The sequence below is a fragment of the Rattus norvegicus genome, chromosome 1, assembly GCF_036323735.1.
Source record: "Rattus norvegicus strain BN/NHsdMcwi chromosome 1, GRCr8, whole genome shotgun sequence".
Lineage (NCBI taxonomy): Eukaryota > Metazoa > Chordata > Mammalia > Rodentia > Muridae > Rattus > Rattus norvegicus.
This window is the reverse complement of record NC_086019.1, coordinates 129,317,602-129,333,420: the sequence shown is the minus strand read 5'-3', so window position 1 is coordinate 129,333,420 and position 15,819 is coordinate 129,317,602. Positions and strand designations below refer to the sequence as shown.

Here is a 15,819-nt window from a genome sequence, read left to right as displayed (position 1 = left end):
GAAGAAGAAGAAGAAGAAGAAGAAGAAGAAGAAGAAGAAGAAGAAGAAGAAGAAGAAGAAGAAGAAGAGGAAGAGGAAGAGGAAGAGGAAGAGGAAGAGGAAGAGGAAGAGGAAGAGGAAGAGGAAGAAGAAGAGGAGGAGGAGGAGGGGGGAGGAGGAGGAGAAAAAGAAGAAGGGGAAGAGGAAGGAGGAGGAGGAAGAAGGAGGAGGAGGAAGAGGAAGAAGGAGAAAAAGAAGAGAAAGAGGAAGAAGGAGGAGGAAGAAGAAGGAGGAGGAGGAAGAAGGAGGAGGAGGAGGAGAAGGAGAAGAAGAAGAAGAAGAAGAAGAAGAAGAAGAAGAAGAAGAAGAAGAAGAAGAAGAAGAAGAAGAAGAAGAAGAAGAAGAAGAAGAAAAAGAAGAAGAAGAAGAAGACACATGGTTTAATATTCTATAATTGATACCTTAAATTTCTTTTTCAATTTTAAAGCCAAAGGCCCTATTGTTTCTGTACTGGTCACACATCATGTAGTGGCCCTGTGTGGGTGTGTTTGTGTGCACTGAGATAGATCTGCGCTTAGTGGTTCTTCCTAGACAGTGCTCTACCTGTGTGCCTGAAGGGGAAAGGACTGGATGGACAGGAACCAGCAGGGTTGTAAGGTGCTTAAGAAGCAAACTGGAAACCAGGTGATGGTGGTGCACGCCTTTAATCCCAGCACTCAGGAGGCAGAGGCAGATGAATCTCTGACCTGGAAGCCAGGCTGGTCTCTAGAGTGAGTTCCAGGACAGCCAAGGCTATACACAGAGGAACCCTGTCTTTAAAAAGGAAAAGATAAAATAAAGCAGACTAGTGAGCTGAGACACAGGAGAGCAAGAAGGAACTGAAGCATGGCTGTCTCAAGGGTGGAAACTAGCTGACTAAGCAGCTATGTTAGGTACTTTCCGATTGCTGTAATTAGATACTGTTACCAAGGCAACATAAAAGAAAAGGTTTGACTGGGATTATAGTTTAAGAGGGTTAGAGGCCGTGATGGCAGAGTGTGGGCACAGAGGTAGGCTGTAAGAACATCTGGGAACTCACATCTTGGTCCGCAAGCAGGAGGCAGAGTGCACACTGGAAATGTCTTGAGAAGCCCACCCCCTAGTGACACACCTCCTCCAAGAAAGCCACGCCTCCTAGTCCTCCCTAAACAGTTCCACCAACTGGGGACTAAACACTCACACCACCACAGCACCTGCCTGTCATACTGACATTTATTAAACATTCGCCAAGTACACCAAGCACCTTCAGAACCTGAGAGACATGGGGAAGTTTTCAGAAGGTAACCTGAACCCTTTTATAGCTCCTGAGTGGGAGGGGGAAACTGAGGCAAAAGGGGACAACTAGGTACCCTGTAATTGTGCTGAGACAGAGAAGGATGTGAAGTGGTTTTAACAAATAATGAAACAATGCAAGGCACGTGTGACCTGGGTGGCCCTGGTGGCCCTGGTGGCCTGGGTGGCCTGCCCTCCAAGCCAGAGGCCGGGCCTCTTACATGCTCTGGTGCTTCTGGGGCTTCCTATGCTTGCTTTGCCTCCAAGTAAGTTTTGAGAATTGGCGAGTTTGAGAGCAATGACCTGGGTTTCACTGGAGAGGCATATGCAGGCAAAACAGAGTGCTCTGGTAGTTCCCAGATAGCATGGGAATAGTCAGAAGAATTTGGCACCAGAAGACAAAAAGAACAAGGGGGCCATGGAGAGGGAGTTGGGGAAGGATCCTCTGAGACAAGGTTTTGCTGTGTAGACCTGTCTGTCTGCTCTTTGCTTTTAGACAAGCCCAGTTTTTTCTTAATGTGTGAGTGTTTTGCCTGTGCATATGTGAGTGGTACCCATGAAAGCCAGTGTGAAGAGGCTGCCAGATGGCCTGGACCTGGAGTTACAGCCAGTAATAAGCTGCCATTTGGGTGCTGGAAACCAATCCCAGGTCCTCTGTAAGAGCAGCCGTGGTTCTTAACCGCTGAGCTGTCTCTCCAGCCCTCCCCACCCCCCAGACTGGGATTTAAGCCTTCCCTCTCCTGCAGAGCCACTGTGGAGCCCTCTGAGCTCTGGGCTTGAAAGAGCGGCTGTGCACGGTAACTCTCCACTGAAGTTGGCACTGTAGTCGGGCATCCTTCATTACCATGTCCTTCCTATAAATGAGGGACTGAGGTTTCCAGGTACCATGACTCACGATCACCAGTTCTGGCTGGACCTGGAGACAGATGTTCACGGAACAAGGCTCCAGCCAGGTGCCCTTGCTGGTGAATCCTAACCCCATCATCTGTCCCTACTTGTCAGTCCCTCCTCCAGTCCCAAAGGAGGTCACCCTCTTACACCTGGTGACACGTTAGTCTTAAAGCACTTTGTACCTCTGGAAATGACGCAGTGAGATGATGCTTTGGGGATGTGACAGGAGATGAGGTCAGGTCCATGGCAACTGTATCCGAAAGATTTTACACTTTTTTGAACTTGAAGATACTGTATGTAACACTCCAGCCCTTTACCTTCAATGTGTTCAGTGTCATTGTTTTTCTCCTGAAATTAAGCGGGGATGGGGGGCTCTTTCAGGAAGTCACTCCAGATTCTTTATGTAACAGAGGTAGATCTATTTCCTTTGCCAAAGATTTCTTTTAAAGTATTATTTATGAGAGTAGTATATATGTGTGTGACAGGTAGTTTGGGAGTATAGAATGCTACAAGCACTCCAGTGGTGTGAGGACATCCCATAATGAATGAATGGTTACTGGTTCAGGAATTTGACTCACAGTACAAGATATAATATGAGGTTTAGACGCAGAGGGAAGGGTTTTATACCCATTTTACTGTTGGGTAAACTGAGGCCCTTTGAAGGATAAGCAATGTGTACAAAATGGCAGCTAAGGTAGTTTAATCCTAACTTGTCTCTCTCCGAAGTCCTTCTCTTGTGTGTAATGTGACTCTAAGACTATAATCAGAGGGAAGGGGGACGCCATCTAGAAAAAAATCGCAGCAACCGTGGGTTGGTTTTGTTCGTGTGTTTGGTTTTTGTTGTTGTTTTGTCCTGGTCTCACTCACTACATGGGCATTTTTAATTCATCAGGATCACACTTGCAGTGTGAATACCCTTGGTATTCTGGCCTCCCCTGGCTTACGAGCACGTTGGTCTGTGATAATATGGAGCCGTGCTGGGTGTGACTAGGGGGCAGGACTCCAGAGAACACTGTCCACTGGGCAGAAGCAGAGCCGTCACTTAGACCTAGAACGGCTGGCTGTGCTTTACTCGTGGCCGACAGGAAGGTGAGTGTGAGGAGCAGCCAGCAGAGAGACAGAGGTGTCCTCTCACCCCCTCCAGGTCCCTGTGCCTCGCAGCGGCTGCTGAACTGGATGCTGGCCCTGGCTTGCCAGCGAGGGCACCTGGAGGTTGTGAAGCTGCTGGTCCTGACGCACGGGGCTGACCCGGAGAACTACGCCGTCAGGAAGAATGAGTTCCCGGTCATTGTGAGGTTGCCCCTCTACGCGGCCATCAAGGCAGGTGGGTCCCACACAGTCTACGCTGCCCTGCAAGGGTCCCACTTTCCAGGGTGGGACTCTGGCTTCACCGCCACCGTTAACTCTCCAGTGGCCTGCGAAAGGACCTTCTGCAACTCCCTCTTCCTTTCTCCTGTGAGTGTTTGTGTATGGGGAGGGGGGTGTGCAGCTGTGTGTGCACACTTGTGTGTGGCGGGCCAGAAGTATCTCAATTTTGCCTGGAGGGTTCCTATTCTTCTCAGTTGGCCGGCTCTCCACCCCACGGATCCACCTCTCTCCCTCTCCCTGTTTCTGAGATTACAGTCTTATTTCATCATGCTCAGTATCTTTTTAAAAATAACTTATTTATTTTTAGTTTATGAGCTTTGGCTGGTGTTTTCCATGCATGCATGTCTGTGTGAGGGTGTCTGTCTGTGTGAGGGTGTCGGATCCTCTAGAACTGGAGTTACAGACAGTTGGAAGTTGCCATGTGGGTGCTGGGAATTGAACTCAGGTCCCCTGAAAGAGCAATCAGTGCTCCTAACTGCTGGGACCATCTCTCCAGCCCCTCGGTATCCTTTCTATGTGAGTTCTGAGGACGGAACATAGCTGCAGACACTTCACTGATGTGACTGTCCCCCTAGCCCTGTTCTTAGTGTCTTTATCAAAATAAATGCTCCCCCCTTAGCCCCCCATCATGGCAGGAACCCACTATGACAAGTAGGACCTCGTGTGCAGCACTCAAAGATCAAAGTCCCATAACGTCCCTCAGTCAGGAATTGGGTACGTCAGGGAAGTAACCTGAGACTACTCTCTAAACACCAAGCCTCCCACCGACCCCATAGAAATGACCACTGGGGCATCTGGATGCCCTGAGCTCTCTGTGCTTTGTCCCAACAGGGAATGAAGACATTGCCATATTCCTGCTTCGGCACGGGGCCTATTTCTGCTCCTACATCCTATTGGATAGCCCTGACCCAAGCAAACATCTGCTCAGGAAGTATTTCATCGAGGCCAGCGCCCTGCCCAGCAGCTGTCCCGGGAAAACCGTGAGTGTGGGAAGGGTCTGAAGCACCGCTTTGGATGGGCCTTTCTCTACGCTTTCTCTGACACATTTACAAAGCCAGTTAAGTAGGACATAGATGTGTTTTAAATTTTCCCCTAAACTGAGTAAGACTTTATACTATGCTAGAAGGGTGTATTTTTAAGAGGTTAAAACTCTGGCGGGGGCAGGGCTGGCATAATGAAATGTATGAGTCTGTTCTTGAGGTAGGTAATCTACCAAGGATCCCTTCATACATGTCCACAAGGAAAGCTGTGTGAGCATTGTGAACCAAGACAGGGAGCTGGGCATGAGGGTGCAGGCCTGTGATCCCAGCAACCGGGGCACAGAGGAGCAGCAGCTTAGGAGTGCAGTGTCATCCTAGCTCATAGGGAGCCCAAAGCCACCCTGAGATACATGGGGCCCTGCTAGAAACAAGAAGACAAACGAAACAGTATACTATCTACATAGGCTTTTTAAAACATCTGTCAACCTTGCCAGAACTCGTTCTTCCAAATATGCACTTCGGGGCAAGGTAGTCTCAGCCCTTCCCTTGTGCATGTGCACTTGGTTTTGCTAGGAATTCTGGGATTCGCCTCTTGTTAAGCAGCTCATTTGGTGTCTGCTTCTGTTAGTCAGTAGTCCAAGGTCCTGAAGCAGGCTGCTCTGGAGTCACTGCAGGGCAAAGGCAGCAGCAGCAGCAGCAGCAGCAGCAGCAGCAGCAGCAGCAGCAGCAGCAGCATCTGAGCCTCTCTGGTCCACACCTTGCCCAACACTACACACCCCACCCAGAACCTACTCATTTTCTCCAGCCTGTCTGGGGAGCCCAGCTATCAAGTGTTTTCATTTCCATGTTTTATTAACAGTACTATTAAATTTTCTCACATGTTCATAAAGTATTTACATCCCTGTAATACGAGCTGCCTGCTGACGTTTGTCTCCCAGAAGCATCAGCTTTTCATTTTCGCCCTGGAAGTCTCTTGCGGGTCAGAGGTGCACAGCCTTTGTAGGCCTCGCATATCTCAAGTCTCTCTCCCGACACATAGTTTTTCTTCTCGTGCTGACACGGATGGGAGAGCATGCTGTCACAGAAGGTCCTCTCCTTTATTGCCTCTACGAGGTCTGGGGTGTATAAAGGGGGGATTTCTAGTCAGGTTTTGTATAAATACTCTGCTCAGGACACTTAGGGGATTTTTGTCCTTTTAGTTTTTACATTTTAAGGTTTGTCTTCTCTGCTGCTCGTGTTATGTGTTATGTGAGGGAAGGGGGGCTAGCGTTCACAGCTCTGGGTCGATAACCAGTTAGTCCAGCACAATTTCCAGAGGAAACTAGTTGGGTGTGGGGGGTGAGCCTGTCAACAATCCCCACTTGGATGGGAACATCTTCAGTTTGGGACTGTCTTAAGTTAATAGCAAGACCCTGGCTCAAATATAAACTAAACTAATAAAAAAGGAGCTTCCTCTCTCCTCTGGGCTAAAAGTCACCATTGGCATTTTCATATAGATGTCATTATGTATTTGAGGTTTCTGAGTACTGAGTGGTATGCAGGGACCAGCACTGGCAAAGCCCCTCTGTCTGCTCACAGGTGCCTCGGGTAATCCTTACAACCCAGGAACACAACCTTCCTGGTCCTTTCCCTTTTCCAAAGTTAGACATATCCTACTCTACGTGATCCTCACAGACACCCCATTTTGTTGTATCTTATAAACACTTTAGTCCTGTTCACACGTCTGTCCTAGTAGAAGAGCCGGCCTCCTCCTTAGGTGGACACCCTGACCTCTCCCCCTTTGCATATGTCTTGGATGGGTTTCCTGAGTTTCACTTGCAGGTCTCGGGTTGTCCCATTTACAAACGCCTTTGCGTACAGTTTCTAGTTTTCTCCTCAAAGGTCTTGGATCACTCTTGTGGATTTGTGATGTTTTTATTGCTTTGGCACTTTTGAATGGCCTGTACAGCTGTGTGGTTCCCCTCTCCTTGTCCAGCCTGATGACCCTGATGAGGAACCTGCTTTTCTTTTCTGTCCTTAGATCATCTCCTTAGCAGCTTCCCCTACTAATTCTGAGTTCCTTCAGACCGAGTAGTTCATCAACGGGTTCGAAAGAAGTTTGTGTCTGTGTAACCTGACTAGTCTGTGTCTGTACGTCACTAGGATGGTCGAGAATTGGGTAATCATAATGCAGGCAGGCACCTCTCCGGTGTCCCTGGCGTTAAGGCCTTGGTGTCAGTGGTTATAAGCCCTGACTTTGGGTTTCTTGACAGTAGACCCTTGTTGTATCTAGATAGATTTCTACTTAGTGTTAGATTAAAAGTGTCACTGAATTAGATCAAATCACATGGGAAGATATAGCTTTTCTACTCTAATTCATTGATTACACAAATGATGATGCTAATGGCTGAGCCAACCTTGCATTCTCGCAGTAAATACTAATTGGTTTGTTTCTCTGGCTGGATTTGAACTTCAGACAGTCTTTCTACGTCTGTGTTTGTAGATGAATTGTTCTATAATTTTCAGTTTCTGCTGTTCTGTTGACGTTTGCTGCGTAATCATTCTTGCTCCTCACAACAATTTTAGGTGGCTCTCGTTGTTTCTCTGTACATGTTTTATTAGAACCATTGTCAATGCTTGGGTAAAACAAGCCTTTACTCCTGCTTCTTTTGAAGTCATCTGTCAGCCCCCTTCTATTCAGTTTAGGAGGTTAAATTTTGGTGGCTTAACATGCATTTCCTTTCAATTTGGGGTGCAGCATTTAGTGTCCATTTATGCTTTTTCAAGAATTCTTCTTTTGAATCTGTCTCTGTACTTCTCTCCCTTTATGATGTTTTTCTCCTTCAAACCTAAGCAGAACACCTAGTGATTGTGCCTTAGAGTCCCATCAGGGAACTATATTTCACTGAGCTCTAACCCCCCTGCTTCACATGTCCCTCTTTTGAGTACTCTGTTGTTGACAAGTCTCGGGTCTGTTTGGGGCTCCAGGATCCACTCCTGCTTCTCATGACACCTTATCTGTCTCCAAAAAGAGAAAGGCCAATAAAGCGCTTGTCTCATACAGATGCTTGGCAATTAAAGGTGGCAGCATTTCTAAGCAAGACTTGGCCCAACCAGTTAGTTGTAGTGCAACCATCCTTCTGTATCCTTGAGGGTGAGTTTCAGGACCCCAGAAGATGACACCAAAATCCACAGATACCCAAATCTCTCATATGAAATGTCCTGGTATTCCTATATCATCTACACACCCCCTCCTGTACACGTAAAGCATGTCCATATGGCTTAGAATACCTCATACAATGCAAAGGGGAGGTGGCCGGTCCTTGCAATGTGGCATTTGGGGAGAGATGACAAGAAGGAAAGTTGTGCATGTTCTCTACACATCCGAGTTTTTTTTAATTAATTTTGATATGGGATTAGGTTAATCCACACACAGAGCCCATGGATAGAAGGGCTGCCTGTAATTATTTTTCAAATGCCTTGGGTTGAATATTTATTTATCTTGCTGATCACATTAGTCAACCCCTTAAAAATGCCTACTTGTCCTTTACCAGAGTCAGAAGTGACAATATAGAGACATGTCCTTCTGTACCAACGTGTGTGTGTGTGTGTGTGTGTGTGTGTGTGTGATTGAAGGAACAAATGTGTCTAGGTACATGTATATTCTCCCATTTTAATCTCATTCACATATCCTACAAGGTTATCTCACATATGTGGCTTGATAGAAGATAACCATCTCCTAGCTAGTTTTATGTCAACTTGTCATAAGCTAGAGTCATCTGAGAGGAGGAAGCCTCAATTGAAAAGATGCCTCCATAAGACTGGGCTGTAGGCAGACAAGCATGCAGAGCATTTTCTTTATTGGTGGTTGATATGGGAGGCCCCAGTCCACTGTGAGTGGGGTCATGATGAGCAACCCATGACGAGCAGGCCAGTAAGCAGCACCCTTCCATGTTCTCTGCATCAGCTCCTGCCTTTAGGTTCTTGTATTTGAGTTCCTGTCCTGACTTCCTCCAATAGTGGACTTTGATGTGGAAGTACAAGCCAAATGAACTCTTTCTTCCCCATATTTGCTTTGGTCATGTTGTTCTATCACAACAATAGTAACTCTAACTTGGACAGAAATTGGTACAAGGAGTGGGGTATTGCTGTGATAGAACTGCCATGTTGTTTTAGGGATGATTGTGGAAGGACTTTGGAACTTTGGGAAGAAAATCTGTTGCATGTCGAAGCTTGGTGAGCAGTTCTGTTGGAGTTTGGAAAATAAGAATGTTGACAGAAAAATTCAGAGGATGGAAGCCTGGCTTGTGAAGTTCCAAAGGAAACAGAGAGTCTCTTAAAGACCCTTTGGGGCCATTGCATATTTTCAATTAAGAATCTGTGATTCTGGTCAGCTGGGATGGAAGAATCAGCCACGATGAACTAGAGACCAGCATTAGTGAAGCAAAACTGCTTTACTAAGACAATTGATACTGGTTAACTGAGGCCGAGAAATTAGTGGTGATTAAGAAGAGACCATCATCATTGAGGTGAAATCTTGGCAGTGTTTCCTCAGAGGCAACACACAGAAGCTGTGTTTTAGAGGTAATCAAGCTTGTATCTTGTGCTGGCAACTATAGTTGGTCACATGTAGAAGTCACCCAGGTGGTACTGGTTTTGAAATTCGTGAAGGGGTCATGGGGAGCAACTGAGGCTTGCCATTGTGTGGCAGACCTAGAGCCCTTGAAGAGAGCCTGGCGAGGATGCTGATGAAAGTGCAGCCCAGTTGTAGCAAGAGATTCTAGCATTTCAGAGATGTCAGGACCATGGGACAGCTGCCAAGAACAGCAGCAGTGGTGGAGTGGAGCCAACCTGAGCTTAGGAGACAGTCTGTGTGCTGCACAGGTTAGAGCCAGAGAAGTGACCCGGGCCCTTTGGAGGAGTCATGAAGACTGAGTGGATCCCAGATTTTGGACACTGAGTTATTTACACAGCTGAAATTTGATTTTGCTTTGTTCAGATTGTAACTGTTTCCTGGTTCTTCCCTCGTGAAGTAAGAAAGCGTTTATGTTACTTTTTATTTTATAGGAGCCCACAGTTGTAGCCTTTAGATTTTTTTAAGTGTTCTTATTTTTAAAGAGTGAAGAAGTCTTAAATTTCATAAGTTTATGTTAAAATGTTGATACTAATGTGTGATCTTGGGAATGAACAAGAGGGAAAGGTTATAGGTTAACAGTGATAGGCTTGTGTCAAGTTGACAAGAAGTCAATTGTACTGGCTAGTTTTATGTCACACAACCTATAGTCATCTGAGAAGAGAGACGCTCAATTGAGAAGATGCCTCCATAAACCTGGGTTGTAGGCAGACACACTGTTAGGGCACTTTCTTAATTAGTGATTGATGGGAGGAGGGCTCAGCCCACTGTGGGTGGGGCCATCCCTGGGCTGGTGGTCCTGGGTTCTATAAGAAAGCAGGCTGAGCAATGATGAACAAGCCAGCAAGCTGCATTCCTCCACGGCCTCTGCATCAGTTCCTGCCTCCAGGTTCCTGCCCTGCTTGAGTTCCTGTCCTGACTTCCTTCAGTGATGGACTGTGTGTGGAAGCGTAAGCCAAGTAAACCCTTTCCTCCTCAACTTTTGGTCATATGTAATCCTAACACTGCCTAGGACAGCCCACTTAGTCCTATGAATGTCTCAGTCCTGGAAATAGAGTCTGTGACTTCCCCATGTGGCCTCACCACATTCTTGTGTTTTCATGAACCTTGAAATGATTCATTGAGACTTCTCTTTTAGATTAATTTTTAACTGTGTGTAGTGTGTGTGTTTGTCTGTGTATGTGTAGTATGTATGCATATGGTGCATGAAATATGTGTCATATATGTGTGTGTGTGTAGTGTGTCTGTGTCTGTGTGTACTGTATGTGTACTGTGTATGTGTATACTGTATATGTGTGAGTGTAGTGTGTATGCCTGTGTGTGTCTGTGTAGCATGTATGTGTCTGTGTATGTGTGTATGTGTGTATAGTGTGTTGTGTAGTGTTTATAGTGTGTGTGTACTGTGTGTGTGAGTATAGTGTATGTGAGTATAGTGTGTGTGTGTGTGTGTAATGTGTGTGTACAAGAGTGAAGCAGCACAGAGAACAGACATCAGACCTTTTTGGAGCTGAAATTACAGGTGGTTATAGACTATGTGGTGTGGATACTGGCTACTGAGCTTGTGTCTTTGTAAGAACCATACTCCCTCATAACACCTCGGCCATCTCTCCAGCCCCGGTTTGCTGAGAATCTTCTTTATTTCCTGGTCTTCTGGCAACAGCATTCAGTGTTAATCTCATCTGAGTGTGTGTTTTGAAGTAAGGGTCTCTTCTTGCCTGGAACCTCCCTTGATGGCATTCCTGCAACTCTGCTACTGCATGTATTGATGTCCTGGTTTCACCTTCTCTTCCTCTAACTGGTTTCCTTGCTCCTCTGGAAGGCTGATAGACTTCTGTACCTTGTTACCTCTCTAGAAGGCTTGTTGGCACTGTCCACTATAAAACAGGGAGAAGTGTAGTGCCACCATGGGGGCAATCGTGTGCTCGCACAAGAGCTGGCCAACAGTACATGCTCAAAGGGTTAGTTGCTGTTGTTGCTGTTGTTATTACTGTTGTTGTTGTTGTTGTTGTTGTGTCTCTGTGCTACAAAAGGAAATGCTGGTCCTGTAGCTCTGCATTCATGCAGTAACTGGCTGGCGTTTTGCTATCCTATCAGTTCATGCAGCACATTGCAGGGAATGCAGTGTCTTCCAAGTGAAAACATTAGGGTACAAAGACAGTTACAGCCCTCATGCAGCTAGACACTGCTGCTGCTCAGCCAGAGCCTGCATCTTCCCCAGATTTCAGCTCCTGAAGTAGGTCGTGCAGGTCTCAGGATAGTGAGGGGGTCTCATTTCCCGGTGTGTTGCAATACCTAGGGGTCTCAAACGTTCCACTCTCAAACTATACCCTACACTGGTCGATCCAAATCTTAGGGGCAGGGCCTGACCTCAGGAGTTTTAGAAACTCCCCCAAGTGACTCCAGTGTGCTCCAGATGTTGACAGCCAGTGGTTTTGGTTTCTTAGTATAATAATAAGCAGAGAGGGCCAGACATCTCTGACTCCACCTCCAAGATGTCTCCTGCCTCCCATGGCAAGGCTAATGAAAAGACAAAGGAAAGACCAGCATGCATTTCCCTCTGCTGAGCTCCTCAGCTCACATCAGTAAAGGACACGCAATTACAGCACAGCCTGACTCCCACCAGCTCCCCAGCTTCTCCAGAGCAGGTATTATTTTTGTGACTTAAGTGAATCTCGAAGGCAAATGCCCTGGAGTGGGTGCACTGGGCTGTCTTGTAATCTCAGAACTTTGAGGGACACTCCCTCTGTGCTGCCACCAAAGAAAAGATGAGGGTGATGGCCCAGGAGGCCCAGGTAAGCTCGACACCTTTGCAGGTATCTTATGGGACTGTTCCTGTTGTACTTTCAAATATCGAGCTGCAAATGCTGGGTATTAAAAGAGCACTTTGCTCACATGACACCCTGCCTGGAAACACCCTTGGCTTTGTCGCCATTCACAACAGTAACTTCCATGAGGTAGCCATTACCAGGAAGGACACTGGTAATGGAGTGTACCTCCAGTGACATTCTTAGGGTATGCTACCCTTGTTTTGTGTGTGGATCCTACTTCCCCCACTGGCTTATGTGGTTTGAGATTTCTTTTGAGAAACAGGGTCTTTCTGTATCCCAAGCTGGTCTTGAACTTGTAACTCTCCTGCCTCAGTATCCTGAGTGCTGAGGTTTCACAAGTGATCCTTAGGGGATTTTTTTTTCCTGGTATATTTGGGCAGGCTCTCATATAACCAAGGCTGGCCTTGAACTTGCTGTGTGTTGAGAATGACTTTGAACTCCACCCTAATCATCTTGCCTCTGCCTCCTAAGCACTGGGGTTGCAAGCATTCAGTGCAATGCCCATCTGTGGAGGGTATTGTTATCATGTCCTTTCTGCCCCTTTGGAAGCCGCAGCTAACACATGAGGAACAGCCATGGGTTGAACACCACTGATTCTGAGGCTACTAGAGTCCACCTCTGCTGGCTGACTAGGAACTGCCGAGAAGCTCTTGTTTTCCACAGACAGCATCTGGCTCCTTGGACCTTGTTAAGTAAGGAAGGTCACAGAAGCCAAACACGTGGTCAGATGTGCTCAGACATACTTTTCAGACAACGGAAATGAAGCCAAGTCAGACCTGGCTAAGCTATTTCCCTGGTTCTTGGTATCCATCTTAAACTGCCAGATTCTTTTCTGCTGAGAGCCAAGTTCACAACAGACAGATGGACAGTGTCGTGTTCTATTGTTGTGAGAGGAAAAAGAAGCCCAGCCTGTTGCTTCGACACCTAGAAAAGAGAACTCAGAAACAACCGGGAAAAGCTTAGCTGGTTTCTGGAACCTTTAGCTATATTCACCCTTGTGCAACAGTCAGGCCAGAGGACTTGCTGGACTGTGCGCAGGGTTGGATATCAACAAGGACTGAATTTCATTTGACACAGCTCAGTGGGGAAATCATTTCCTCTTTCAGATCTCTCAGCTAAGGAAAGATCTCAGCCGTTGAGATCTTGCCATTCATGTTCCTCTTTGGGTTGGCCCTGGCTTGCATAGTTTAACCATTGGTGGCCCACCAGCTGTCTCCATGCTGGAGCTGAGCAGCAGGTTGTCTGGGCTGAAGTAGATCTTCAGCTGTGTGACCCAGGTGGGTGTTTCCACCTTCAGACTGCACAGGAAGGGCCTGAGGCATCCAGGGAGGCCTAGGCCTCTACCTCTGAGGGCCTGTGAGAGCTGCCAGTTGCCCCAGCTGGTTATACCTCCTGCTCATAGACTGGAAGGTTTGGTTTTGTTCTATTTTTTAAGGGATAGATAAGGCTTTGGGGGAGAACTGTCTTCCTAGGTAGGGCTTTGCACTTGTTGCAAGGGATTTTCGTCAAGAATTATAAGTAATTGGGATGTTCAACAGTCATATATCCATCGTGGCCATATTAGTTCCTTGAACCTGTAGTGTCTGAAAGTTTGGTTTCCTGTGGCAGAGGCGGAAATTAAATTCCCTGGATTTAAGTCTCAGGTTGAGTGAGGCTCCAAAGGGGTAGAAACAGTGCTTCAAGATCCTGGGTTCCCACAGCCTGGCCTACCCACTCCCTGTCAGGTGAAAGGAAGAGAAAGCTATCTGCTACCCTTCAGAGGGTCACAAAGCAGAGTCAGGCACCTTCTGTCCATTTCGCTTTTGTTTTGTTACATTGCAGTGGCCCCTCCTTACCGATGACTCTACTTCTCAGGGTTTCAATTATTCAGTCAGTTTTGGTCCAAAAATATTAAATGAAAAATCCTAGGTAAAACTATTCTTGAGTCTTAAGTGATATGCTATTCCAGGGATCACAATGAAATCTTAGACTCTCCCAAGCCATCCCATCCCAGATGTGAAGCACCGCCTTGTCCAGTGCCCCCATGCTGGACCAAGTTTATACCTGACCAAGAGTCACTTAGCCACTGCCTCAGCTCCCAGAGTGACTCTCGCTGTGCCCCAGGGCTTATGCCTAAGTAGTTCTTACCTTGTTTATAGTGGTCCAAGCACCTAAGAGGAAATCCTGGCAGTTCAGATACACAGCTACACATTTTGAGAGAATGACAAGGTTCTCCTGGCTTCTGTTGATAACCTTTTTGCTATTATTCTAACTATTAGTTTTTGATCTCTTACTATGTGCAACATACAAATTAAACTTATATATTTGGTACAGATCACAGGAAAGAGCATATCATATTTAGGGCTTGGTATTAGCCATAGTCCAAGCATCCCCTGGGATCTCAGGACATCTCCCCGTGGATGAGGCAGGACAGATGTGCTCCTCACAGGTATAATTTCCCCTGGTCTTCACAGATGGAGACTTTCCAGGAGGTGTCCTGTGGGACATGATACCACAATTGGAGCCATCCTGCACAGCAAGACCTCTTAAAGAGTTTTCCAGTCACAAATTGCAACCTCTTTTTGGCCTAATAAATTGTTACAGATACATCATTGTATAAAACAGGTATACAGACCAAACATTTAAATAATAATAAATCATAAAGAATTTTATTTTAAAAACAATTCTTTGAGGTATATATATATATGTATGTATATATATATATATATATATATATATATCTCCACACACACATATAATTTACCAGTTATTAGGGATTAAAGCAAATCTGCATACCAATGAAGTAGATGTGTGTGCTTATATTTGCAGAAAGAATTAAATCTCAGCTGAAAATCTTAGAGCATTGCCAGTATTGTTTATTTATATATACATATAAACACACACACACACACACACACACACACACACACACACACACACACATCAGTGCCAAAACCATCACGTCACATAAATATGTAGTATGAGGTAGCAGAACTGTGGTCAGAGCCATCTCAGAAAGGGCTAGAAGTCCTGTCATAATCCCCAGCTGAAGCTCATTGAATAGTTTTTTTTTTCTTTTCTTTTTTCGGAGCTGGGGATCGAACCCAGGCCCTTGCGCTTGCTAAATCCCCAACCCCCATTAAGTAGTTTTTTAATGAACTCGTCAGCACATCAAGCTCCAATCTCTGCATCCAGACATGCTAGCACCACGCAATGCACACGTGTTCTTATTGTACTCGTGTGAGAAACGACAGCTGGAAACTGTTCGAAGTTTTTGCTCTCCTTGATTAAAACAATTTTGTTTCTATAAGAACAGAATATCTGAATGTGTAGTAAAAAGCGTTGCGTTTCTTAATACCGTAACCAGGCTGAAGCGGTTCTGGAACCTGTGCCAGCATGCTGGCACAGTTCAAAGCCTCTGTGCTGTGTGGGACTGCTGTGAAGTCACATGACACCGCAGGGGTGAGTTCTGCTGGAAACAGCTCGGGATCAGGACACCATGGATTTGGAGCTGCCTTTCAGACATTACACATCCAAAAGCCTTTTAGTGTTGCCAAAGGTTTGTGACTGCCCCACATTCGGGTTCATGGCCCCACAGAGGCTAACAGGTTACAGTTTAGGAAGCTTGGATAAAAAGCAGTAGTTGTGTTTGTTACTCATGTTTAGTTAAGGGCAGAGAAAGTGATTGATAAACCAGACAGGCAGAAAGCCGTTGCTTGATCGTACGTGGCAACCTGGGGAACACAGGAAGGAGAGGATCAGAGAGCAAGTAAGAAGCCTCAGTGACGCTGGGACTGGGGGATGTGGGCCAGCAGCTTATTCACAGTTAATCACAGTGCAGACAAGCTAGAGCTAGGCTGGGGAAACTCAT

General features: G+C 46.2%; 1 protein-coding gene across 7 annotated transcripts in view; it reads left to right on the top strand.

Moving 5' to 3' along the window:
• Nucleotides 1-15,819, top strand: part of Lrrk1 (leucine-rich repeat kinase 1) — a 135,403-nt gene that overhangs the window by 56,797 nt on the left and 62,787 nt on the right. For all 7 annotated transcript variants that reach the window (XR_010052148.1, XM_063262481.1, XM_063262476.1 and 4 more), the window contains 2 exons: nt 3,326-3,505; nt 4,381-4,529. Coding sequence is in view for 6 of the 7 variants with exons in the window: in XM_063262481.1 (XP_063118551.1) it covers nt 3,326-3,505; nt 4,381-4,529 (329 nt within the window). In the remaining variant the exon portion in view is untranslated. The remainder of the gene's footprint in view (nt 1-3,325; nt 3,506-4,380; nt 4,530-15,819) is intronic.